Source organism: Boeremia exigua, assembly GCF_020726555.1.
Source record: "Boeremia exigua strain MPI-SDFR-AT-0100 chromosome Unknown C7974scaffold_10, whole genome shotgun sequence".
NCBI lineage: Eukaryota > Fungi > Ascomycota > Dothideomycetes > Pleosporales > Didymellaceae > Boeremia > Boeremia exigua.
Window position 1 is genome coordinate 485,975 of NW_025763527.1, and position 26,190 is coordinate 512,164.

At 55.8% G+C, this 26,190-nt stretch overlaps 9 protein-coding genes across 9 annotated transcripts; 6 read left to right on the forward strand and 3 right to left on the reverse strand.

Moving 5' to 3' along the window:
* The first annotated feature begins 1 nt into the window (after window position 1).
* Window positions 2–4,790, forward strand: C7974DRAFT_465258 (uncharacterized protein). The gene is made up of 3 exons (XM_046146291.1): window positions 2–1,211; window positions 1,603–3,774; window positions 3,994–4,790. The coding sequence occupies exons 1-3, from the start codon at window positions 255–257 to the stop codon at window positions 4,684–4,686; spliced, it is 3,822 nt and encodes a 1,273-aa protein (XP_045993874.1). The 5' UTR covers window positions 2–254; the 3' UTR covers window positions 4,687–4,790.
* A 931-nt stretch (window positions 4,791–5,721) lies between these two features.
* Window positions 5,722–7,060, forward strand: C7974DRAFT_32885 (dienelactone hydrolase). Its single transcript, XM_046139041.1, has one exon. The coding sequence runs from the start codon at window positions 5,915–5,917 to the stop codon at window positions 6,734–6,736; it is 822 nt and encodes a 273-aa protein (XP_045993875.1). The 5' UTR covers window positions 5,722–5,914; the 3' UTR covers window positions 6,737–7,060.
* A 224-nt stretch (window positions 7,061–7,284) lies between these two features.
* C7974DRAFT_400430 (uncharacterized protein) lies at window positions 7,285–8,255 on the forward strand. The gene is made up of 2 exons (XM_046142505.1): window positions 7,285–7,549; window positions 7,608–8,255. Exons 1-2 carry the CDS (start codon window positions 7,295–7,297, stop codon window positions 8,070–8,072), a joined length of 720 nt encoding a protein of 239 aa, XP_045993876.1. The 5' UTR covers window positions 7,285–7,294; the 3' UTR covers window positions 8,073–8,255.
* Window positions 8,256–9,002: 747 nt separating this feature from the next.
* On the forward strand, window positions 9,003–12,007 carry C7974DRAFT_32878 (uncharacterized protein). Its single transcript, XM_046139040.1, has 4 exons — window positions 9,003–9,758; window positions 9,808–11,292; window positions 11,340–11,562; window positions 11,609–12,007. Exons 1-4 carry the CDS (start codon window positions 9,201–9,203, stop codon window positions 11,701–11,703), a joined length of 2,361 nt encoding a protein of 786 aa, XP_045993877.1. The 5' UTR covers window positions 9,003–9,200; the 3' UTR covers window positions 11,704–12,007.
* Window positions 11,810–13,654, reverse strand: C7974DRAFT_32899 (uncharacterized protein). Its single transcript, XM_046139047.1, has 2 exons — window positions 12,538–13,654; window positions 11,810–12,484 (listed from the first exon to the last, which is right to left on the reverse strand). Exons 1-2 carry the CDS (start codon window positions 13,257–13,259, stop codon window positions 12,028–12,030), a joined length of 1,179 nt encoding a protein of 392 aa, XP_045993878.1. The 5' UTR covers window positions 13,260–13,654; the 3' UTR covers window positions 11,810–12,027.
* A 6,395-nt stretch (window positions 13,655–20,049) lies between these two features.
* On the forward strand, window positions 20,050–20,913 carry C7974DRAFT_415952 (uncharacterized protein; the record flags this gene model as incomplete). Its single annotated transcript, XM_046143940.1, has 3 exons — window positions 20,050–20,097; window positions 20,153–20,560; window positions 20,608–20,913. The coding sequence occupies 3 exons, from the start codon at window positions 20,050–20,052 to the stop codon at window positions 20,911–20,913; spliced, it is 762 nt and encodes a 253-aa protein (XP_045993879.1).
* Window positions 20,829–21,995, reverse strand: C7974DRAFT_33030 (uncharacterized protein). Its single transcript, XM_046139078.1, has one exon. The coding sequence runs from the start codon at window positions 21,895–21,897 to the stop codon at window positions 21,067–21,069; it is 831 nt and encodes a 276-aa protein (XP_045993880.1). The 5' UTR covers window positions 21,898–21,995; the 3' UTR covers window positions 20,829–21,066.
* A 53-nt stretch (window positions 21,996–22,048) lies between these two features.
* On the forward strand, window positions 22,049–23,067 carry C7974DRAFT_400449 (eukaryotic translation initiation factor 1A). Its single transcript, XM_046142506.1, has 3 exons — window positions 22,049–22,189; window positions 22,370–22,637; window positions 22,698–23,067. The coding sequence occupies exons 1-3, from the start codon at window positions 22,169–22,171 to the stop codon at window positions 22,883–22,885; spliced, it is 477 nt and encodes a 158-aa protein (XP_045993881.1). The 5' UTR covers window positions 22,049–22,168; the 3' UTR covers window positions 22,886–23,067.
* C7974DRAFT_364554 (uncharacterized protein) lies at window positions 23,068–26,023 on the reverse strand. Its single transcript, XM_046139800.1, has 2 exons — window positions 25,936–26,023; window positions 23,068–25,886 (listed from the first exon to the last, which is right to left on the reverse strand). The coding sequence occupies exons 1-2, from the start codon at window positions 25,978–25,980 to the stop codon at window positions 23,106–23,108; spliced, it is 2,826 nt and encodes a 941-aa protein (XP_045993882.1). The 5' UTR covers window positions 25,981–26,023; the 3' UTR covers window positions 23,068–23,105.
* Window positions 26,024–26,190: the final 167 nt, after the last annotated feature.

Below are 26,190 nucleotides of genomic sequence, written 5' to 3' on the forward strand. Positions count from 1 at the left end.
TCGTATACGAGCCAGGGCTAGCAGCGATTGTCGAGCTTCATCCTGCCGTGCAGCTTCCCGATCAACGACGTTACGCGCGGTCCGCGAACGGACGAACGTTCGACGGCGGACCAGTGCTTTGTGGGAGCTGAAACTATTTAAGTGACGTATCGCAAGGGCCATATACTCTTGCAATGGAACAGCAGCTCACATCTTGATCATCTCTTCTCATTCTCCACCCAGGCTCCTCACGATCCACATTCTACATCTCCACCATGGCAGGTCTCTTTCGCATGTTCAAGACTAAATGGATCACGCCGCCCAAGGTCACGACTGAAGACTACAGCGGCCGAATCATCATTGTCACAGGAGCGACTTCAGGCATTGGCAAAGAAGCTGTCTACAAGTTTGCTACGTTGGGAGCTTCCAAGGTCATCATCGCCGCGCGTGACTTGAAGAAGGGCGCGTCGACTAAAGACGAGTTAGCAAAACGACTCGGTCGCGATGATCAGCTGGAAGTATGGGAGCTGGACATGATGTCCTACGATAGTGTCGTTGCGTTCGCAGAGCGTGCACAGATGCTCGAACATCTCGACATCGCTATTCTGAACGCTGGCCTGCACAGGTCATCCTACCAGACGGGCGAGCACGGCTGGGAAGAGGACTTGCAAGTCAACACGCTCTCCAGTGTACTTCTGGGCGTCCTTCTTTTGCCCAAACTGAAGCAGTCAAAGCATTATACCGGCAAGATACCCGTGCTAGAGTTCGTCAACTCTGGTCTCCACCGAAGCGCAGTCGTGCCCACTGAAGTGCGAAAGCAGCCAAGTGTGCTGGAGCACTACAACAGTCGCGAGAACTTCAAGGAAGGCAGCCAGTACAAGTTCACCAAGGTTTTCCTGATGTATGCCGCCAACAAGCTCGCCAGCGAGGTATCTTCTGCGGATGTCATCATCACATCAATCTGTCCTGGAGCTGTCATGACTGATCTCGGGCGAGATCACTACTTTCCCGGCATCTACATTGTGGCCGCTGCCTTGATCTTCCTGCTGATGATGTCGCCGTCACAGGGAGCGAATCCTATTCTGAGTGGAACAACGCAAGGCGAGTCAGTCCACGGGAGGTTTTGGAAGAGTGATCAGATCCAGCCAATACCACCTGCGCTTGCAGGGGAAGAGATGAAGGAGCTGGGGTCGAGGATCTGGGACGAGATTGTCGAGGCGCTGAAGAAGGATGTGCCCACCTTTTCCAAGTCTCTTGATGCAGCACTCTTTTAGTGTCACAATAATTAATCTTACTTGAATTCACATGTCGTATTCAGTGCAAGCACAGTTGAGACTCGGGTGACGGACAAGCGCAGCCCTGTGGATGTTCTGGACCACGAGCACTAGTGGCACGGACATGGGACATGACGTCTGAGGGATGGCATTCAAGCTTTCGCATCAGGTCGGAACAGCGCACCGCATCCCATTTGCCTCTGTGTTTCGTGGTTCTCCACAGAAAGCTGCGGCCGCCCGAGCTGCCTGAATGCGATCACCCTTCCGCCGCAAAGCCCCGTCCGTCCAAGGCGCTGCCTCCCTCCTGCGCCTCTTCTTCCCCCACACCCGCGCACGCGCACGCGCCGAGCTCTCGAAACTACGCCAGAAGACGCTTCCCTCGCTCAAGCACCGCGCGCAGTCCCGCATCTACAAGTACATCGTCTACCGCCAGGCGAAGAAACTCGGCAAGAAGGCGGGGCTCCTCCAGCGCCTGCGCGGCCACGCTCGCAAACTCCTCGGTAACGGCTACCTCGAAAATGAGGCGCGGCTGAGACGCAGGAACCTGGCAAAGAGCACCGACGGTAGCATGAGCAGCTACCAGGGCGCCGAGTCAGGCAGTCGCCGGCGTAAGCTGGCGGGCTATCTGAAGGCCGCGAACGAGATCCGGCAGACGTACACGCAGCAATATGCGCCTGGCTGGAGCAGCCGTGAAGCCAACTATGACTACGAGGACGATACCCCGGGCAGCTTCCCTGACGCTGCCATCGTCCGCAGCGGTGAGGAGGAGATGATCCTCTTCCCTAGCTATGCCCGCAAGCACATCAAGCGGAAGCCGGAGGCAGCGCCGGGCACTATACAGGAGACATCTGGTGATGGTCGAGATGTACGGGACTCGATAGGCGCCGGCGATGCCGAGTTTTGGAAGCAGCAGTGGGACAACTACGAAGACGACAACGCCGTTGTGGATGTTGATGTCCGTGGGTGGATTTACTCGCCGCACAAGGGACCGATGAGCAGGAAGCAGCGACTATTCATTGGCCTGGCACGCCAGCTGGTGGGTGTGTCAGCACCGCCTGCCGGAGCGTCTACCTCGAACTCGACCGCGAACAGCCGCGACCCGAGCCCGAACCACGTCGGATTTCGCGAGCGAGCGCAGATGCTCCAATCACAGCGTGATGAGGACATCGCGGCAAGAGAGGCAGAAGAGATCTTGAGGAAAGGCGAACGCGAAGCTGCAGCGGCCGCAAAGGGCGCATACAGTGAGCGACCCAATCGCAGCAACCAGGATGAGACACAGGTATACCGCACGCAGAGCAGCGACAGTGTCCGCACTACAGGAAGCAAAGTCCCACATCAGCTGGCTCACAGTCAGTCGAAGAGTTCACTACGAAGCGACGATGAGTACATCACCCCTTTGCAGAGGCGAGCATCATGGAATCAGCCAGCAGACATGAGCCCGGCTGAGCTTGCAGAGGCTAATGCGCGCCTGATGGCTCGACTACGGCACTTCCTCGCCATGCCTATGGCGAATACTCCGATCAGCGTATTCTTCTACAATGACAAGATCTCAAAACAGAGGACTATTTACACCAACACGGCAGGCCACTTCAGCATGACGGCCGCACTAGACTTTGTACCAACCCATGTACGAATCTTGGCCTCCGAGCAGCTGTCGGCTACGGAAGAGGTCTTAGTCACTGATTCTACGGGAATCAGTGTCATCAGCGACATTGATGACACGATTAAACACTCAGCCATCAGCAGTGGTGCGCGAGAGATCTTCCGTAATGTCTTCATCCGTGACTTGAGCGATCTCACTATTGATGGCGTCAAGGAGTGGTATAACAAGATGTCTGAACAGGGTGTCAAGTTCCACTACGTCTCGAACTCACCCTGGCAATTGTACCCGGTCATTTCCGCGTACTTCTCCATGGCTGGATTGCCACCCGGCTCATTCCATTTGAAGCAGTACAGTGGTATGATGCAAGGTATCTTTGAGCCTGTCGCAGAGCGAAAGAAGGTTACTTTGGACAAGATTGCTCGAGACTTTCCAGAGAGACGCTTCATGTTGATTGGTGACAGTGGAGAGGCCGACCTGGAAGTCTACACTGACTTTGTCCTTGAGAATCCAGGACGCGTCGCAGCTGTTTTTATCCGCGATGTGACGACTACTGAGACTGGTGGCTTCTTTGACCCTTCGGTTGGGCCAGCGTCAGGATCATCTTCACCTCGACGTGGCGGTGGCTTCAATATCCCAGAAGGACCTAGTCCGGCGAGCGCGACACGTGCTCTTTCTGAAGAGCATGATCCTGAGCTCAAGGCCGCGATAGCTGCCTCGTTGCGCGAGTTTGAGGAAGAGGAACAGAAGCGCCCAATGCCGCACCTGCCGCAAGACCACCCAAATAACAGGCCTGGGCTGCCGACACGGAAGTCGTTCCAAACAACCCAAGAAGAGCCTGTAGCAAATCTGATAGACCTTTCTTCAGACGACGAACCAGAGAGCGCCCGGCCACTACGACGCATGAAGACAGACATGGACGTTTTCAGAGAACCGCAACGGACCTCGACGAGTTTGAACGTTGGGAAAGCGGCACCTCCACCACCGAAGAAGCCCACTGCCCTTCGAAGTTCAACGACGGAAAGCTCTCAGATGCCATCTTTGCCAACGACCGGCTCGAGGGCGCCGCCACCGCCCAGTCCCCGACGGCCTTCGTCTACAATCCGCATGGTTGGCCAACCCAGTCCATTATCACAACAGAGCAACGCACCCACATCACCACCTTCAAATCGCCCTGCACCACCACAGCCCAACTACAGCACAAAACCTCAGTACGACAATAGTAATCAAAGCTACGCAGGAATGGCCCGCGACAAGCTCTACTCCGTGTACAACAGTCTGCCCGCCTGGTCGCCCGAAGACCAAGACACCTCAGACACCGCCAGCATCCGCTCCGGCTCCTCCAAAAGTAGCACCCGCAAGACCGCCCCCCCACCTCCCCCACCCCGCCGCAACCCCGCCGGCGTCGCCGCATCCTTCGTCGGCAACAAAGCGTCCTCGGCGTGGCAACACGCGCCCTCGCTCCCGCACCGCCCGCAGGTGACCTCCGCGCAGACCTCCGCGCCTTTCTCTACCACGTCCCAACGCGAGAAGCTGAACCGCACGGGCACCGGCTCTACGCTCGGCCTCAACGGCGCCGGCGTCAACCAAACCGCCGATGGCCAGTACGTCAATAAGCGCGAGCAGCTGTGGCGCCAGCGGTGGGCGCGCGCGGAGCAGATTCTCAGCGAGCAGGGCGTTGTTCTGAGGAGTTGGAGAGTGGGGACGGATGCCATCGCTGAGGCGGAGAAGATCATCAAGGATTCAGCAAGAGAGAACAGAATGGGGAACAAGGGGGGAGCGAGAGCGGCGGTCAATGAGTGCAGTAGCGGGAGGGCAGTTGAGGGAACTTAGCGTTGTGACATATGAGCGTTGTAATAGTATATAGTAACTTGCATACCCTAAACCCTGCCTGTGTTGCTGAACAGTAGCTCAGGGCGGCATGATGGACGAATATGATACTCATGCACGTCCACCCACCCACCGAGATCTTTTGTAGTCTCCAAAGCTTCTCTGCTGTAGCCATTACGCCGCACATCTGCAATTGCACCTCCGTTCAAGCGCACTTGCCCCGTTGAGACCAAGGTCTCGTGAGTCGTTGCCTAACACTACGTCTACACGTGGCTACCCAAACGAACCTGATCACGGTCGCACAGGCGGGACAACGGACATATATCTACCCCCGCAACTAACACCACCCACACTCACCCCTCCACTCTACACCTACCTCACAGCAAAATGCTAGCCTCACTCTCACCAGCGAATCAACATCGAGCTGCTTACGCACGCTAATCTCTACGGCGCCTAGAGCTTTCCGAGTAAGGGTTGGCGGGGCTCGGGAGGGAAGGCCCGCTTTTAGCCGTGTTCGCGCTGGCATCTTGCTTGTTCGCGGTAGCAGCGTTGGAGGGGGGTTGTTGGTGGCTGGTGGGTTTGGGGGCTGTGTGTCTTTGGGGTGGGTGCACAAGTAGTCCTGCAAGAGATAGGGAACGGGAAAGGGGAGGTTAGGATGAGGGGGTGGGAAGTGGAGTCTAGAGGGTGGGAATGAAGGTGATTTCCTCTGCTGCACACGCGTTTCTCTCTGCTGCGCGTATAGTTCTCTGTTGCACGTCATTCTTCCACGCCATCTGTATCTCTCTGTTACATGCATTTCAATGTGCGAAGGGAAGGGCGTGCGGCGCCCTTTTCGGTGTACCATGGCGTAACGAGGCTGACCGCAGAACGTCGACCCCGGTTAATCGCCATACTTACGCTGCAGCTTACTTGCTGCCTAGAAGAGTCATACGCGCGGTGACTCTTTCTCAATCGAGGCCTGATATTCTGCACCTTTTCGGGTGTGATAACGTAGATACTGTACGGATGGAGGATCGGAGGGTGGTGCTCTGGGTATGCTGTGTAGCACGCGCATGTCACTGCAGCACGCACATAAAGCGTGCCTGCGCGACACATCTCAGTAAGCATCTCTAGAACCGCATCGGTACTTATTTCCGGAGCTGACGCTCGAGTCCGCCATCTCGAGCGCTGTGCTTCCCAACAAGTCCGAGCGAGCACCGCCAACACCACACCCTCGCACTCGCACCCTATCATGTCCTGCCCCGACTGCTTCCGCGGCGGCGCTGCAACCGGCACGCCCAGCGGCACTATGGAGTCCCTACACGGCATACCCACCTACATCGCAAACCCCCCGTCGGCATCCCCAGCCAATCCCACCCCCGCCTCGACCATCGTCCTCTTCACCGACGCCTTCGGCCACCTCCTGCCCAACAACCTCCTCCTCGCTGACGCCCTCGCCGCACGCACCCACCTCACCGTGTTGGTCCCCGACATCATCCCCGGCGGCGGCATGAGCCCGTCCATCCTACCACTAATGGACACCTTCGCCTCGGCGTCCGCCAGCGCGCTCGCGAAATCCTGGGCCCTGGCGCGCGCCATGCGGCACGTGATCCCGTTCTTCGTGCGCGCGAGTCCGCAGAGCACCGCGTGCACGACAGCCTGCGAGGCGTATGTGCGGGCGGTGCGGGGCGCGCTGGGCGCGGGCGCGAAGCTGGGCGTCGCGGGGTACTGCTGGGGCGGGTACGAGGCGTTGCATGTTGCGCGGCAGGGGGGCTTGGTGGACGCCGTGTTTGTGGCGCATCCGGCGCGGTTCGAGGTCGAGCAGGTGGTGGGTGCCGTGGGGAACGGGGTGAAAGTGGGGTTCGCGCATGCGGGAGACGATATGTCGCTGCCCGGGGGGAAGGTGGAGGAACTGAGAAAGGTGCTTGAGGGAAGTGAGGCGCTGGAGGTGAGGGTTTACGAGGGGTGTGCGCATGGGTTTGCGGTTAGGGCTACGCCGGGGAAGGAGAAGGAGGCCAGTGCGGCTGATGAGGCGTTGGCCCAGGTTGTTGCGTGGTTTGAGAAGTGGCTGTGACGGTGGTTGAAGACGAAGGCATTGGGGGAAGATGGGTCTGACATGCTCCTTCTGGTTGGTTTCATCGAGCTGAATACGGCCGTGCGAAAGATGCCTTGCGAAAGATGCCTCGATGAAGATACCTACTCTGCGAAAGATTCTTACCTTGCGAAAAATTCCTACCTTACGAAAGACACCTACCTTGCGAACATTATCTTTGTCCATGTCGCGATGAGCTTTAATGCTGAATGTTGTGGTAAATTTGGGCCAGACGCGTAATGCTGATATTGAAGCGAGTCTGGTCTCAGAGTGCCTCGACGTCCGTTCCGAATTGGCGACCAGCGATGCGTTTAGAAAAGTCCAACGTGGTATGATCAATCTATAGCTTACCGAGACTTACCATAAGATGGAAGATACGACCGTATTGGGTTCGGCAGTCAGTCTGGCGCAAAGCAGAGGTGACATCCAGATCACGAGGTTCCAATCATGGCGCTCGTCGATAAAGTTTGGGTGCACCACTGCAGCACTGGCGTAAAGGAAATGAGGAGGCTGGTACATGTTACGCGCCAATAGTACGTGATGATGTCATCCGATATTACATCAAAACAAACTGATCTGCAGGTACACCCTCCACGCGACGAACGCTTTACCTCAACCTTCGAACTCCGGCCAATTTTCCAGACCCACCTTCGTCGCGTGCGCATTAAGACCGCAACGATGCCTTCATCCAAGGGAAAGCCAACAGACCCCAAGCTTCGTGAGAAGGTCAAGGAGGACGTGAAGGCGAAGCCCAACAAGGACGGCAGCGGCAAGGGCCAAATGGCGGCATGGAAGGTGAGAAATCGCGTTATTTACGCGATTATTGCTTCAGAGCTCATATTGACGCGCGTAGGCTGCCGAAATCTCGAAGGAGTATGAGAAGCAAGGTGGTGGTTACGAGAACGAGGCTGGCAGCAAGAATGAGCCCAAGAAGGGTGAACCAGAGGCGAAGTCCGACAGCAAGAAAAAGGCCGAGGAAAAGAAAGCAGACGCGAAGAAAGACAGTGAAGAGGAGCAAGAGGCTCCCGCAAGCGCACAGAAGCCGAAAGCCAATGTAGGAAAGAAGGCTGATAAGAAGGCCGACGAGAAGGCGAGCGATGAGAAGGAGAGCGATGGGAAAGCCGAATCCAAGAAAAAGGCAGCACCGAAGAAGGCAGCGGCGCCCAAGAAGGAGAAGAAAGTACCTCAGGAGGGCACCAGGCGGAGCACTCGAACAGCGGCTAAGAGGAACTCCCCAATCAAGGAGGTCGACACTGACGCCGATGATGACGAGGATGAGGCACCGAAGAAGAAGAAGTCCAAGAAGTCCAAATCCTAGTGTATCTCAACGACGGCTGCTTCATTGGTTTATTGGTGGTTGGTTAGCCAGAGGCTGGGTCTCAAACGCAACCGAGCTCCTACGTTCGCGCGGCGCGGTGCCAGCGCCACAGGTCCTAGTGCGGAGAGCGGGTCGGTTTTTGATAGTGATTTAGCTGAGTCGTAATGATATTCTTATACTACAACTGCCTGCTGGTGCGTCACTCGCAGAACGCGGCTGGAGAGCCGTGCCAGTGCGACCCATTAAACGCAATGCCCTCTGAATGCTCCATGTCATTGCGCGGTCATATCCACAACAGCTTCAAAGCAAGGGACTGCTGGCTTCCCCTGTGGGCCGATCACCAATGCTAGCCGACTTTGCCGTGAGAGGTACTTCAGTAGCGTTGCCGCCCACCACGTCGCCCAAGCTTTGTGGACATGAACTTTGGAGGCGCTCCCGCACTTGACATGCGTGCCTCGCGGGTGGCCTGATGCCGACATTTGTCACCAGAACGGCATCGAATGACCCACACAACATCCAGCATGTGTGGAGCCGCGGACTCAAAGCCGGCTTCCGGACCAGATGCAGCAACTACTGACGAAAGAACCTGGCTTAGACAAAGAGACGAGCTTCGCCACGACTTTGCTCCTCAACGCTTGCGAAGCCTCAACAGGATCCATCGTTCCGCGAGCATGCCAGCGGCTCGAAGGGCCGGGGGCACTGACCTCAAAAGTAGCCAGGGGCTGCATTGACTGTACTACGCTCGATATCGATGGTGCAATCCGTACTGCGCTGCAACAGCCCTGAGCAAGACCCTGAATGGCACTGCAAAGGATGCATTTAGCAGGGCCACGCTCGTAAAAGACATGTGAATGTGCAAATCGCCGAAGCGATCATGATCGACGCGGTCCATTGCTCAGACAGCGCGCTTACGGGACGATGCAGCTCAGGCCACACGGGAGCTACCCCATGCAGCGTACCCGACATTGCATTGCGAGCCACCAGCTCGTTTCCTGACCCGCATTTTGTGCGTCGTGGAGCCATCTCCCCTCGGAGCCAGCAAACGACGGTTTAACGCGTGGAGCACCGCTCTAAGGCCTGAGGCCACCGCGCTTCCTGCTCTTTGGATCGCTTGTCGCAACTCTCTGGATGAGCCACGCGCAGACGCCTAACGCCTGTTCTGAAGTCGCACGCAGTCAGCCTCTGTCCGCCTCCATGTCTACCAGTTCGCAGCAATACAGAAGCGCCAACCCTCACTCGCACTACCAGCACTACCACAGCAACCACGATCAAGCATACACTAATTATACAGAGCCATGGCAGGACAGCAACCACGGCTCGTACACCGGCCCGTCGTCGGTCCCGCTGCTGCAATACCCGCACGCCGGACTGAGCTCCGACTTTGCCAGGCCGTCGCAGCCTCCCACTCCACAGACGTGGAATGCTGCCTATGCGCAACCAAGTGAGCAGCCGTGGAACGCTTCGGTGAGCGACCGTGTGAACGAGCAGAGCTTCGAGCCGCGCTTAGGTGGCTCCTATGACACCGCTGAGGGAGGCGCCTCTGTGCAACACACCTCTAACGCTGCGCGGCCGTACCCACATCAGCACCCTCAGCAGGCGTCGACGGCGGAGCACGACCAGCCCCTGACCTCGCCCGACGATGCGTTCAGGGACACAGAGCGCTTCACCGCGTTGCGCATCACCTCTGTGAGTGCGAAGTGGCGCACGTTACTTAAGCCGTGACTAACCAGCCCAGGAATCACCTGCCACGCCCATCGATCCACCTTTTGCGACCCATGGGCGGAGGGTGCATTCGATCCCGCATCCAGCACACCATGCCGTGTCAGAACCGAGCGCAGAGCAGACTCACGCTGTGTTGCAGGCCTCAACGCCGTGGGGAACCGCGACCACATTAGCGCCCACCGAACACCAACACTACGCCTCCCATGCCAACAGTGCACTATCATCGACCGTGATTACCAGCAGGCCGGCCAATGTCCAGAGTACGCAATGGACGACCGCGCACACCAGCGGCATGCCTCCTGCTCCTCCATTCTACGGCCACATCCAGGCCGAGGCGCAGGAATGGCCTCTGATAGCTGCAATCCCGGAACAGAGGACTTTCGAGCTCGAAAGCACTCAAGCAGACCCATCATCAGAGGTCTATGCGCACATTAACCGTCGGCCTGGTAGCAAGAAGAAGCCTGCAAAGGTGCCGTCATCATATGTCGAGAGACAGGAAAAGATGAAGGTGTCAAAGCGCAAAGGCCCGCTACCGGAGAAGCAGCGAGAGAAGACCCACACGATGCGTAAAACAAAGAGGATATGCGTCCGTTGCAGATTCTACAAATCAGGCTGTGATGAGGGCGACCCATGTCAGAAGTGTAGCAAGATTGAAGGACATGCCCGGTCTTTCCGTGAGCCGTGCTACAGGGAGCACTTGGAAGACACGAGTATCATCCGTCGATGCAATGGTCGCGAGCAGCAAGAAGAAGCCGAGTTTCTAGGCTACGACTGGAAACCGGGAAGTCAGCTCTGGGATATGGACATCCTGTGGAATCTGCCAGGCTATGGCCGTATACCGAATGCTATGCCCATGCGTGTCGCCTTTCGGCCCTACTCTCCAAGACGAGGCCGTCTTGACACGGCGAGCTCGGTATGGACTACTAAAGAGGGCGATGTTTACGCCATCGAGCAGCCAGCATACGCCATATACGACACGGCGAGCTTGGTCACTGCATTCGAGCGATACTTCTCAAGTTTACAACCTGCCATCGAGGCCTGGATCTTTGATCGTATTCAAAACGACAAGATCGCCACCCAGACGTACCGAGAAGTGTTTCGAATGCGGAGTGTGCATGGCTCCCGGGCTCTTGATCTTGCTATGCGCTTGCAATGTCTATCGGTCGTGTCTCAAGGCTACGGAACGGTATGGTCAAACGACATTCCGGGGATACGCGAGTATGACTACCGTCGTCTTGGACGAAGCGGCTACGAAGCGTATGACCGAGATTCCCGCGATAGACCATTGCCTGGCGCAATCACGCACCAGATGGATGTTGCTGCTGTCAAGTACCTACGCAAGCTGGAGAAGTTGTTTGTCAAAGAGTTGGCATCTCTTATCTTTAAACCGAAGATCAAGCCGTGGTATGAGCTTTTTTTGACTTTCTACATCATCTTTTGGAACCTCGAATACATCAACCAGGGAGCGAAAGGCTACATGAAGTCGAAGAATGGCACCGTGAGTCCACATGTGTCTATTACAGTTACAACAGCTGACCTTTGCAGCTCATCGAACACTCAGTCAACAACGTCGTCAGCAACCAAGTCAAGAAGTGGGAGTTTGCGTTTCCAGTCTTGCTGTATCATTGGCGTTGTACTCTTCGCGGTTACTCGCCCTTCAAACTCGCACGTGACAACCCAGAAGAGTTGCGCGAGCGTGGACACATCGATGCAGAAGGGTTTGCATATGTCACGGAAATCGCAAGGATCTTCGATAGACAGAGCCCTGGTAAGCTTGCTCCTCTTCGGATGCGGATGATCACTAACAGGTGCAGATCGGTTTCAGCCACCGCTTACTGGATTTTCTGCAACCCACCATTCGTTCTCAAGCGAATGGATCACTCAGTTGTTCAAGGAAGCTGGGGCCTAGCATCATCTGAACCATGCCACAAAGACCGCATCTCAGCAAACAAGAAAGGAATGATTCTCAGTTCGGTTTCCATATGTTGAGCAAGACTGTCAAAAGCCGGGTCCATTTCAGTATGTCAAGAATCAGACTCCTGTACGATGAAGTATCATGTAATTAACCTGTATATGCAGCCAGAGACCATGAGCGATTGAATGATAAAAGTCAGGACTGCCTCCCAAGTGCACAAACTATACTCCTTACTTGCCCATGAAACGTGGTAAATGCCCGAAACGAACGCGTGCTCCCATGCTGTCAGAATTACCACCCATGTCGCAGAAAATGCAATCAACCGTGGCTCTCACGGCCACTAATAGCACGCCATGGGTCCATATCAATAATGGGCAGCTCTTGTGGCCTACCGGGCATGAATGGATCGTCAAAGTTGCTGCGGGAGCGGGCCGGCTTGTCCCAGGAATTCTCGGGATCCCGAAGGAACATGCGCAGCAAGTGGCGAGTGCTCGCCTTCCCATTGGTTCCCTTGTACGCTTCGCGAGCATGCATGATGCTCAAGTTGTTGATGAACTGTATGTCGCCCTGCTTACGATCGAGCTTCGTACTGAATCGTGTCGCTAGAGTCTGGACAACATGCATGGCATACATCTGCTTGTCTGACACCTTCGGCATGCTCGGATGCCGCTGAATACGAGGACTTCCGAGGAGCGGTGCCTTAACGAGCTGACATATGGGTCTGCCCCTCGAGAAGAAAAGGGTTGGACCAGGTTCAAGGTATGGCGCTTGGTCTCTGCTCTTTGGTCAGTCTATCTCGAAATCACATGCATGGCACACGACACTTACTTCTGCTTCAGCTCGAATGGCCAGTCAGCCTCCGCCATGGTGTCCAAGACCTCAGGCTCAGTCTGCAACAGCTCATTATAGATTCTCCAGAAGCTTGCAAAATACTGGCCACCACCCAAACCTGCGCCACCATCGTTCCTCACATGAAGAGCGAGGATGTCTCCCGAAAATCGATCGCTGTGGAAGTCCATCGCGGCCGTAATCTTCGAACCGGCAAGTCCGATATCCTTCGCCCACTCTGGAACGGCCTCCTTGGTCGCATCACGGATGTGACTCAAAGTCTGATTGGCGTACGAGTCTGTCGCACGCTGTGCTGCAACGTATGAGCATACACCCGCGAATGCGATCACAGCCTCCTCGTCATTGAGCCTGGCCGCATCCAAGCCACGTAGCACTACCACACCGAGCCCTTCATGGATCTCCCTACTGGCGGCCGCGAGCTTGCGCGCTAGATCCGCTGGCAACGAGAACGTGCTCTTGGATATCGCGCTACGTGGGAGCCCCTGGAGCTTGAAGCCAACTACAGCGGCCCGGATGCTTTCGACCTCGGAACTAGACAGCTTCACGATGTACTCGGCAGGGCGCAGTTCGGCGCCTTCCCACACCATGCGGCCGGTAAGAGCTGGAGTGTATTGGTCGGGAGCGGAGGCCGTGGAAGAGCTACTGTGTGTGCTATGCAGGCTCTCCGAGGATGACCTGGGACTCAACGAATGCATTGACATGGTTGCCGATGTGTAATTGGTAGAGCTGTCGACTCAGTTCGTTGCGGCAAATGTGATTGAATGCCGTTTGAAGTCGAGGATGAAGAGAAAAGCTGTTGAGCTGTGGATGATGAGATGGAAAGCTGATCCAGCGAGGTCTTATAAGCTTGAGCTCTGCTCATCCACGATGTTCCGGGCTGTGAAAATGAGTGACGCGATGGTATGTGAAAGGAAGCCTTCAGTGCTCAGCCGAACTGGAGCTGACAGAGCCGCAGATATCACTTGGCCCCTTGTCACCTGTCTCAGCCCGCCGTTGGAGGGCCACTCAACCCACTCAACAAACGAGCCGCACTTACTGGCTGCAGCATCCCCTCGTATTCTAGCCAAGTCCCAGTCTTCGCCTCACGTCGTCACCTGATGCCCACCGCACGCTAATGCCTGCCGGTCAGCATGCTAAACAGCTCCAGTGTGAACGCATCCTGAATCCCATCGCAAGCCCAGAAACCGCTATGCGGGTCAGCGCGCAGAACGCCTTCAAAGCTTCGCCACACGTGCCAGACTAGCCTTCCCCTCTTTCGAATCGCTATGGCTAGTCCCTCATCCGATCTCTCGGTGTCTCCACACGGCCAGCCAGGCGCGAAGGGTTATGTGGGCCCTTGGATCTGCCGTGCCCACTTCACCCGCGGAATCGGAGCAGAATCCCATCGCATATCTCGCGAAACACTGTTGAGAGTGCCGGCATGGGTGCCTACGAAACTCTTGCCGGGCGTTTGAGTATTGCAGGGGTTTCTTTGTTCTGACTCCTCGGTGCATGCGATCGTACATGACGACGATCAGAAGCACGCGTCAGCCCTACGCTCGACGGAGAGCTAATTCCTTCCACTGCTTCCTACTCGTGCTCTTGAGCAGGCCACCGCAGTCATATGGGTCGATGGCCCTGCATATGCCATGCACTAGAGCCTTCAGCCTTAGGGATATAACGACAGGAAGGATTTCCGGTGCCCGTACAGTCAGCATGGTCAGGGCGCAGACAGGCGGTGAAAGGGATTTCTAAGTATCTGGCTTATGCTCAAGTAACGTCGCGAATCGTATAATCACGCGGCACGCTTCTCATGCGGAGCGACGCCGTGGCCATAGCCTTCCTGTGACGAGCAGCTTACCGCATTGGCCACCATGTGTAGCGGAAAACGCCGCGATGGGCATTGCTTTGGTCTAGCCACAGTTCACCGGTATGCACGCGATAAGGCAAGGTGACAAGTATAGTAACTGTGACAGTGATCGAAATGACTCTGCGCATATGAATTCCTACCACTCGATTGCGAGGATATACAGCCGCGTTTAGCTAACAACAACAGGGTGTAGAACATGCCTCTGTTTGATTGGTCAGACTATGAGGAGTAGCGGCCGATTTCTTAGCTCGCCTGTTTCTTTGTCTGTCATTGGCGAAGCCTTATGTGTGTTAGTGTGGAACGGCTTGGAGGCCCACGAGGCGGGACAGCATGCCATGAATCGGATGGCGTTCAGTAACGGTTGGAGCGAACCTGCCGCATGGCGCGAGTGCTATCACTGTTGGCGCAAATGCTATCGCTACTGGCGCCACTGCTGTGGGCCAGCACCTAGTACAATATATATGTGGCTTGCCTTCGTTTAAGCGTTCACCCATTGCGGAATTGAGGCGTTGCAGCTGAGCGTTTCAGGTGGCTTGTTAGCTTTGTAAGAAGGCTGGTGATGACGGTACGGTACGGTACAGAATGGCCCGTTGTGCTGGTAAGAGCCAAACCCATGACGAAGGCTTCGCGTGGAAGATTCGGGTCAGCGGATCATCGAACTGGGCAACTACAGTCTTGCAGTCCACTGAGGGATTCTGGTATCCTGGCAGGGTCCTGTTCAAGGAACTGCCTCAACGTAGTAGAGACGTGGCGCGTTCACCAAAGGAGTCGTCCATATCGAGCGAACCGCATGGGAAGCCTAAGGCATAATGGTATGTATATTGCATTAAGCCACGCTATCACCTAGCGGAGGTCAAGCAAGTGAGAACCCCACCCACAGCGGAACGACACGACTCTGCCCTGGCTGGAAAGTTCCGTAATAATCCTGGGTGGAAAGGATCTCCTCTGTGATGCCGATTGCATTCAGTGTGCCAAGATCAGAGCTTCGCTCATTGTTGCAATGGCCAGAAATTGAGTCTGTGCTTGTAGCCAGGCCCTTCTGGTGGGTGATCATGTTTTGTGTCTCAGGTCTGATCGAGGGAACCGGAACGTCGTCACCCCACTTCGGCGGGCCTACCGACTCATGCATATCTGCAGCATCGCATCTCAACCGAACCTGTCTATTTGCACGTCGAGGCGGTGTCGACCCTGGACGGTTTCTTGTTTTCTCTTTCCTCGCCTTTCCCTCGAACCCACACCTTACGTGTCACGCTCACATGCTCTCTTGCCACAGGACTCGCCCACCAACTGGCATCGTCGATTAACAACTTGATTGCGCGTACGTTGCTTTCGCCTGGCAGCCAGTAGGAGGACGGCGCTCTGGAGGATCGATGCAGACCGTATTGCAGCCTGCAGGCCCGCTTCGTATGTCGTAAGTCTCCATCTGAGTCTCAGAATAGCGATGCGGTGTGAGTCTCTGTGGCCCGGCGCAGTCTTCCAGAACCTTCATGTAGGATCAGCATCGCGTAAATTGCTAGTTTAGAGGCCTTCGAGCCCTCATCGGGGTGCGGGCGGCGCAATTGCCGAGAGAGCCGTCTCTCACTCGTCCTGAATTGGTATAAAGGAAGGCCCAGCTGTATAAATACGGCGTAGTAGTCTTGGTAACATGTAGTCGGATGGACTTGGTCGAGCTCCGTTCACGAAGGATGAAGGATGGCCACGTGAACTGCAGGCTTCGATCGATTGCAAGGGTTGGCCCAAAGCTGGCCGATCATGAAACGGAGTGAATCTTTCGTGAACTTCCCTGTACCACCGCCCCCATCAAGGCTCGAAGCTGAGTTGGTACCGGATCCGACTGGCTGCATGATGCTTTTTGATGTTGATGATCTTGGCTGCTTTAATGTCTTATTTGTCCGGGTATGCGAGCCGAAAGTCGCACCCTCTTCTGTGAATCCACGAATGAGATACGTCGCAGTCTTCATGGCATTAAAACGCTGTATTGTGGCATGTCACCAACATCGATGGAAACCTTGATGCTATGAACGCACTCTCGACGAAGAAGCTCTATATTGGGTTAGTGTCAGATAAGAGGCGGTATGCCTTTTACGGAATCGGCAACTTACATGCGAAGCGTGCTCTCTGCCCAGTTCTGATGCCGTTTAAAGCACGCATTCTGTCATCAGTAAGCGCAAGCGAAGCCCGCAGACCAGGGTAAGAAGGACTCCTTTAACACAGCCTCGCGTTCCGCCCAAAAGAGCCGGCCAAGATCCGTGAAAGGTAGTCGTTCATTTGATGGTTCGTGAGCATGTAGTCGTTGAAGAAGTGAAGACTACAGTGTAGAAAGTTAGCTGGCAGGAAAGATACAAAGGTACCTCGCACTTTCCCACAAGCAGACTAGATCAGCCCTACCGATCGCCGAAGTCCGTTTCGCAATCTGGAGACAACATAGTTCTTACCCGTCAGCTCTGTTCTTACATCAAGATGGAATCACATGGAAGTGCCTCGGTAGTTGCGTCTCCAGAATCCTCTCGAGGTGATCCAACACCACCAACAAATGGACGCCTTGATCTAGTCTCGAATTGCATGTGGCTGAATCGTATAACATTAATAGCCTATATCCCACATAAAGTAGGACCGAAGGTTACCAAGACACGGTCGGCTTCAACTTTAGTCAGGTCCCACCACCGGCCCCCTGCACTACATGTCTGAGATCTCGATTCAAATTCCCGTTTTTGAACAACGTCATATAATAGTATGAGAGAGCGAGTGCGAAACCATGACGTGGTGGGTCGATCGATACGTTAATTCGGCATATGTCGCCTATCTTCACTTAAAATAGAACAGTGATTAGGAAGTGGCTTGGATGTGGGACGCCAGAGCTCGTGACCTGAATCACACCATCTGAACAGATTTTGGACAGCATTGGCGGACGAGTAGCTTCGCTACTTAGACGCGGTTTCCGCCATTATATACTAGTTCTTACATTCCTCTTGGGAGGCCAACCACTAGGTAGTAAGAGGTGATGATCTTACCATATGACGCCTGTTATACTCGTCGCAGGATCCTCCAGAACTATCGGGCATGTGTCTACAGTGACACCGTAGTCTTTCCAAGAAAGCTGCCCACTGGTGTCATTGACCTCCATACCTAATATCCTCTGTTCAACAAGTTGCCGTCTTGAGCTTGGTCAAAGAAATTCTGAAGCGCTGGCATTATGCTGTCATACGCTTCTGAGTACAACGCCACCTAGAACAACTTCAGTGGATATCGTAGTATATGGGGAGCCGAGTGACTTGTCGGTACGTCTCCACTGCGAGGGGAACATTGGATGCCCAGATTGAACCACACGACCAGATCTTCGTTTCCGATACTTTCACAGACGTAAACTTGCTGAAGTCCTGTTGGAGGCTTACCGGGAGATTCGTGTTCTGGACTCTGTTTGCATGGACCTCTGTGTCGTGCTGCCGTGAAACAGCAGGATGTGTCTTGGCAAACTCGGAAGTTCTCCAGGAGAACGGTAACCTCAGTGATATGAGGTAGATATTCGACCTCCTAGCACGATTCGATAGCCTCGAGGCTCGCCCCACGCGTTTGTCTCGCTCTGATCCACCATGACATACATGACTTGGATGTTGACCGCTCAGTTGAACTGCTGCCTGGTCTGCATGATGGACACATCCATTTCCATTCGCTCGAAAACACCCAGCTCTGCGTATCAGATTTGTGACTGCTCCACTACTTTCAGCTCCGAGCCTTGAATTGAGTTGCTGGTTCCCACGATTTTGAAGCCAGCTTTGAAGGTGACGATGTGGCCGTGGAGTGAATCGTGGGTTGCGTACTGGATCCGTGGACTCCATGTGCCTTGTTTGGACGATAGAAGAAGGTTTGGGGCCGACCAAAAGCTCGTACGCTCATTTCCAGTGACCCATCCAAATGGAAACCTGCAGTCAAACATGTAGTCGTAGTTACCGACAGTTGCAACTGCACGAATGATCAGCCGGGTTCCCTTCACTGTTCTGAGAGTGTCGAAGCTGCAGTCGTTCCACCTTACAGAGCGGTGACGGGAGAGTGGGAGTTTCGTATCCGACTGGTCGTACAGATTCTAACAGGTCGGACCCCACGGACCATCGTAGCCTTCGACTAGAAAACTCTTAACCGCCTCCGAAGAGAACCGCACAAGCCTATCAAGCGGGTGCTGTGGCGTTTCCCTCCAGGCAGGGCGTTACATCCGCCTTATCAGCTGCAGGGGGTAGAGCAGAATCTAAGAACTGTTACTTATTGCGATTGAATAATTCTCGTCTTGACATCGTGAACGAGAGATGCACGCGTAGTCGTCACCAGCCCAGGCACTGCCTGCACGAGTGAAATTCAAATCACTTGTAGGACCACGTAGAAGGTTCTACACAGCTAAGTTGTCCTCGACTGATATCTGGGCCCATATGTTGGCCCTCGGTGCTGTAGTAACAGAAGCAGCATCCGTAGACATGATCCGGATGAGCTATCACCCCTACCTTCTGAAGAGTTCGTATAGGAGTTCTCGTTCGTATTCCAGTAGAGGGAGAGCAAAGACCGTGCTAGCAAATACTAGCCAAGTAAAGACGAACCACATCTTTGCTGGTGCGTGACGAATCCTTTGAGAGAACTTTACATACTTTTATACTCCACGATGGTACTTACAAGTTACACCCCTGAGCGATTGATTGATCTCGGAACGTGTACCCCTCAGAGACAGATGCTAGTAACCGAAGCGCTCCTGCGTATCGAGTACGGCGGCTAGTCAACATGACTGATGTACGGCATTTTGGACGAACGAGAGTTGCAGTCAACCTTCTTGGCCAGAGACCGGTTCCAGCATTCCGCTACTACAGACCCAGAGGCTTATGAAATCTGCACAGGCAGGTCCACGAAGAATTGACGCGGATTCTACGCACAAGTAATCACTGTTTCAGCACTCTAAGACCGTTTGCATGAGACATTGGAAACGGGGATATAGGACGACACACTCACCTCCACCAGCCAATTCCGCTCCTCTGCTAACCCAATCCGAAGCAACACCCCAAGACCACAGACCCTAACATCTCGAGGCCAACAAGCCAAAACCTCCAGCCGAGCCAGCGTCTAGGACACGTGTGGCAGCACCCAAGCTGTCCGCATAGCGTACCACGACGTGTCGCCGGCGCACCACGAACGCGCTCACCCGGCATCTCACACAACCCCCCAACCCCGACCGCCGTCTCGCATCGCCCACAAATCCCCTTGACCACGGGCCGTTGCGCGAGGACCCCAAGCGCGACCCAAGGGCCCGGTCCGTGGACCTTGCCCATCTGTGTCTAGCTCTACTGCGTCCCGAGACGGAACGGAAGCGCGTGGTCTCGCGGACGCGAGTCGAGAACACGCGTGAGGAGTTGAGAGCGGGTGTAGTGGGTTCTTGTTCGAATGACGCGGTGTCTGGAGACCCAGCGTGCGGAGATACGCAGGGTATGTCCGCTAGCGGTCAGCGCACTGCAGTGCAGCGTCGATGATGCAATGCCCGTGTATTGATCGACGGCGGTGTTGAAATACCCCCGCGGTGCGACGCTTGAGATCGCCTCTGCAGCATCACACGTTGTATTCGGTGTCACGGTATACAGGCATAGCAAGAAGAACCCACAATAGGTATAGCAATGGCACCAAACGGACTTGCGATTCTCATCGGCGCGGGGCCGAACACGGTATGCGGCGCAGCAGCAAATTCTATGATGTAGTTGACGACCAACCGTCCTGCAGGGCACAGGAATCGCACGCATACTCTCTTCGCCGTCGCACGGTAACCTCGCCGTCGCGCTCCTCGCGCGCCGCCCCGAGAGCTTGCAGTCTGTGATCGCCACGATCCGACAGACGGCGCCCGACGCCGTTCTCGAAGCCTTCCCCTCCGACACGTCGAAAGCGGCGATCGAAAAAGCGTTCCGGGATATCAAAGCGCACGCGAGCTTCGCGGGGCTGAAGGCCAGGATCGCGGTGTACAGCGTGAAGCACTCGTCCAAGAAGCCGTTCTTGGAGGAGACGAGAGAGGAGTTTGAAGGCAGTCTGGAGGAGTATGTGGGCGGGGCTTTTACGTTTGCGCAGGAGAGCGTGAAGCGGTTCTACGCTGATCACGGCGAGGAGGCGCTGGCGGAGGGCGGGGAGAAGAAGGGCGTAAGTGGGCGTGTGCGTGCGAGTGGATAGTGGCTAACATCCCAAAGACTCTCATCTTCACCGGCACGCTTGGTGCGCTGCGATGCAGCGCGCAGTTCGCTGCGTACGGTGCGGGGCGCGCTTCGGTCCGACAGCTGGCGCAGACGCTGGCGCGGGAGCTCAGCGAGAAGGGCGTGCACGTCGTGCATACGATTGCGAATGGCGCGATCGAGGACAAGGACGGCGAGGACCAGAAGATCGGGAAGAAGATGAGCGCTGATGCGGTCGGCGAGACGTATCTGTGGCTGCATAATCAGAAGCCGTGTTTGTGGACGCATGAGCTCGATATGCGGCCGGCGGCGGAGAAGTTCTAGAGTTGACGATGACTGGCCTGCCATAGTGCTTCTCCCGTGACAGGATATGAAAGGGAACCTCTGCTGTCACACTTCTTGTCCTCCGCATGAAGTTGTAGACTCTTCATCCTACAAATCCACTTCGAATTATATGATGTAACAACATGACGCCGTTCAGCTGGTGTCCACAACAAAGCGTCGGATGCGAAATGCAGGCTTCCGGCCTTCCGACCGTGGTTCCATCGGCGGCGGTACGTATGTCGCTCCAGTATTCTTGGGCCCAGCCGGCGTGGCTTTGATAGCAGGTGGAGGTTGAGGAGCTGCCTGCACTTCTGCCTGGAATAGAGATTTCGCAGCTTCGACTACCGCAGAGTTTGGGTTCGCCTTGTATGCAGATCGCGTTGCTGGTGCCGCCACCGGTCTGCCCCTTTGTGTATTGCGAGGTCGAGGTAGCGCGCCGTTACGCGCAGAAGGTTGATCGACTCCGCTCCTCCTTCTGTCTCCGCCTGGAACACCCAGGGCAGTGTTGACCATGGACCGTAGTATTGTCTCGATAACGCTACTCATCTCTTCCTTTACCGTCTCAAACTTCGCAGCGATCAAAGGCCCTACGCCGTGCATTCTTAGACTGCCGGTCAGGTCGACACTGCGGCCTAGCCGCACCACATTCATCACGTCCCTTCTGTGCTGCATAGCGGTTGCGTCGACCAGTTTGCCCGTCTCATCGTACCCCCGCGCCTTCAGCGCTTCCACAAACGCCCTGCGCAGCCTGCGTCGCGCCCACGTCCGTACGCATCCCGACTTGGAGATGTCCGTGCCGTTTGTCGCATGCCACCACAGCCCCTCCTTCTTGTGCTCCCCCTGGCGGCGCGCCTGCGAAATGTACAGTGGGTGCGACGGGTTTATTGCGATGTGATTCAGAATGAAGTTGGTATATGCAGGCGAGTAGCTGACTTTGAACGTGGTCAAGTGCAGCTTCGAGAGGCCGAGGACTGCAGCCTTCATACCGCCATCCGTTCTCCAGATAGTATCGGGCGGAAAGAGCGCGTGCGGTCGGCGGTCGGCGGTGAATGCTCGGGCGTGCGGTGTGCAATGACGCTGGCTGCTGGATTATTTGTCGGGAGGCGCGCTAGCCCGAAGCGCGCGCTAGGGCACACATCGATGGACCAAGAATGACACCCAACATTAGTATAATAATACCAAACCCGCTGCCGCCCCGCAGGCTTCGACAACAAACACCCGACTTCTTCGCCAAGCCCCCCGAACAGTCGCCAACATGCCTAAGAACAAGGGAAAGGTGCGTGCTCTCTTCTTTTTGCTGCGCCCGCCGTCGAGGGGCAGCCTTGCCCCGCTGAGCCGCGCGCACATGCGATGACGCTGCAAGTCCTGCGTGGCGGGACCGCCCAGCGCTCGCCTGCGTGCGTGCAGACGCGCTCGCCCGGCCGCCTCCAAGCAGCCCGCAACTAACGCGCCGCAGGGTGGTAAGAACAGGAGACGTGGAAAGAACGAGAACGACAACGAGAAGCGCGAGCTCGTGTTCAAGGAGGAGGGCCAGGAGTACGCACAGGTCGTCAAGATGCTGGGCAACGGCCGCCTGGAGGCGCAGTGCTTCGACGGCGCGCGCCGCCTCGCGCATATCCGCGGCAAGCTGAGGAAGAAGGTCTGGATCAACCAGGGCGACATCATCCTGCTGTCGCTGCGAGACTACCAGGACGAGAAGGGCGACGTCATCATGAAGTACTCTGGTAAGTACCGAGTATTAGCAACGTGTATGCGTGCCGGTGTGCTGACGCTGCCGCTCCTAGCCGACGAAGCCCGTTCATTAAAGGCCTACGGCGAGCTGCCCGAGAACGCAAAGATCAACGAGACCGACACGTACGGCGACCAGGGCGACGAGGGCATCGGCTTCGAGTTCGACGAGGACCGCGACTCCGAGGACGAGGAGGACGTCGACGGCACGGGCAAGAAGGAGATTGACATTGACGACATCTAAACGGTTGGCAGTGTGCGGATGGAGGACGTCGCGTTCCGCCATGCTGTCTCGGCTGCTGTGCGAGTACACGGGGCTGAGCTGCTCAAATGCTGCTTCTTGCGAGCGGGCGGATGGATGGTGGAAAAGTCACTGACGAGGGGATGAGATTATGTGGGATAGACGAATACAGACATACCCTTCCTACATGCACTTATTATCCTCGTATTACTCGTTACTGACGCTAGCTGAACGTCGGCACCTGCACGTCCTCATACACGCTCCGATTGAAGAACCGATACACCCTCCGTCCCACATCTGTTCCAATCAGCCAGCAGATCTCCCTCTCCAGCATATTCGCCAGCTCCTCCAGATTCTCCACCCTCAGCATCAGCGTCGTGACAATGCTCTCATTCACACCCGGCAGCGTCCTGAGCATATCCTGCGTCGTCTGATTGAACGAACGCATCTCGTCGCCACCCATACTCGGATCCAGTCCCAGCGAAACCGCCTTCATCGGATCCGGCTCGTCCTGCTGCTTCTTCAGCTCGGCAAAGATCTCCGCCGTCTGATACGGGCTACTCGACCACACGATGCGCAGTCTTGGAAAAGCAATCGTCAGCATGACCAACTTGCTCTGCAGATCCGGGGTCGCAGCGAGGCCTGACGCGTTGCTGGCAGTGCTAAAGTCGGCGAATGGCTCGAGCGTAAACGACTTGTTGGCGTCGAACTCGATCAGCAGCATCGGGTGCTTGTAGTGCTCGGTCATGGACTCGACTTGATTGTACAGGCGGCCATTGGCGAAGGAGCCGATGAGATCGCGGACGGACTTGCGCTCAATGCAGATCTGGGGCGACAGGACGTAGTCGCCGACGGTTAGCATGCAGGGGACAATGACCATGGCGCGGCCGTGGAGTAGCGAGGGGAGCGAGGAGCGGAACTCGCGGACGTCGACGACGACGCGGGGGGGCTCGGCGGTTGCGGTCAGTCGGCCGCCGCCTGCGATGCGGCTGTTGATTGTGCGGAGGAAGCTCTCTTCGGGGGCGAGGTTGGCGTTTGTGTTCAGAGTCAGAGCCATGTTTGCACGCTCTTTGATCAGACGTGTGAATGCATCTTTTTCGCGGCGTACGGCGGACAGGTAGCGTTGTTCCTCTACGCTGCCGCCATAGTACATGAAGAACACTTTGACCGTACGATCCGTGTGAGAGGAGCGATAGACTTCGATGCGCCGAATGAACGCAGCGTCAGGCTCGTACATAATAACGTAGCGTGGCTTGGTCTCCTCGAGAATGTGCTCGTCAAGGTCACCGGAGTAGGGGTGGATGATGACGGTTGAGTCCATCGAGAACAGTTCATAGTAATTCTCCATGTTGTCAAGAGGATCAAAGCCTACATCGCCTGGCTTCTGAGCGGCTTCCAGCTCGGTCGGCTGGAGTTCGGCCATGAGGCTTGCAATATGTGCATCTTTGTCACCTGCTGTGCGCACAGCGCCGAAGTCGTTTCGTGTGGAGTTTCCAGCGTTACCGCCTCCCCGGATGCGCCGCCGCTTATTAGGTGGTGGTCTGCCTGAGGACTTGCTACTTTGAACCTTCTGGTCGGTGCTGCCGTTGATGGCTTTCTGGTTCTCCTGGAAAAGAGTGGAGCTGACTTTACTGAAATCGCGCTTCCAGGATAGGTAGTTGCGAAGCTTTCGTCTCATCATGAGCTTTGCAGAAGGCTCGTCTTCATCCTCGTCCTCACCTGTGCTTTCCTCAGGCTTGATATACATGGTCTGTAGATACTCTCTCAGCTGTGAACAAGTACCATGATCGCCGCACATGATCAAGATAGAGCTGTTGGAACTGTCTTGTGGCGTAGGGTTGAAGTACGCATCTTGCTCGATCTCCTGAAGTATCTCTGCAAGCTGCGTCCACTTTGGGAATTCTTCTAGCACAGGCTCCAGGGCTTCTGGAGCGATGTTGGCGTCTCCTGCGAGTTCTGCGTTAGTAACCTTGCCCGTGTATACCCTCCGTTTCGCGGTGCTGAATATCGTGTCGGCGGCGTCGAGAAACAGCCACGGCGACTGATTTTGCCTGGTAGAACCTGGCGGTGGTTGTGAAGCCGCTAAGACAGTATCGAGATACTTGTTAAAGCTCACGGCATCGTAGGTGAGCAGAGCATGTAAAATCGTGCGTAGCAGCGACAGATCGCGAACGACTTGTCGCGTCTTGAACGTGGTGCGATGCCAGACAGGATCAAGCTGACGCCTGATGATCTGGTCAAAGTTTTTATGCAGCGCACTGTCCAGCGTCCAGTCTTCTACCTCGAGGCCTGGGTTCGCCTTCTTGAGCTCACTGATGCTAGCTTCCACACATTCGAGCACCGCATTCTGTATATCCTGCATGGCGTCGGTCATGGGCACTTCCAGCTCGATGACTTCCGCCTTCTTACGCCCTTCTAGAGAGTTGGCGACCGAGACATGGAAGCGCGGGTACAGAGCTGGCTTCTGCAGGAAGAGGTTCTTCATCATGTTCGTAAGCGGCGAGTAGCCCATCGTAAACGGCTCCGGTGTGTCTGAGAAAGCCTTCAGAAAGCCCGACTTGTTCTTCTGCCGGTAGATCCTCAATATGAAGGCCTCCAGCGACGTTGCGACCACCTTTTCGGCATGCAGGACTACCATGCCGGTCACCGTCTCTGGGTTCAGCAGCCCTGACAAGAAGTCTACGATGAGAATGCGCGATGTGATGCTGAAGAGGCCGCCCTGCGCGTACATCTTCTCGCGTGTACCCACGGTCATCAAGTCCGTATTAACCAAACTCAATCCCCTGCACTTCGGCGCCTGGCTGACAGCCGCGTGCTCAGCGAGCGCCTCGCCGATCCATACATTCTCGCGCTCATCTGCGCCCACAAGCAGGATGAGGTTATTGCCGGCCGCATCGTAGGAATGAAGGAGATTCGTGACTATGCGCAGCAAGCCGAGGCCGCGCGCAAGGATGACGAGCTCATCCTCTTCGCGTAGCTCCTTGAAGATGTCTTGCTGGAATTCCTATGATGTCATTAGTCATATTCGACCGAGGAGGGCGAGGGTCATGTACAAGAGGCAACGAGAGCTTCACGGGGGCTTGTGCATCGCTGGGCATTGGGTGCAGCTGTGAGGGCGGTAGTGGGGTGGAGAGTATGAATGCGGGACCGAGAGCGCGTCGAAGGCCGAATTGCGCTTGATCGCGTGGTCACGAGGTTATCACCACCTCCACGCCTGTCGCTTGAGCATCAGTCAGGAGCAAAGCGACGAGTAGATCAAAACGGACATTCGTATAGAACTGCTACAAGCTGCTCTGAGAATGTCTTTG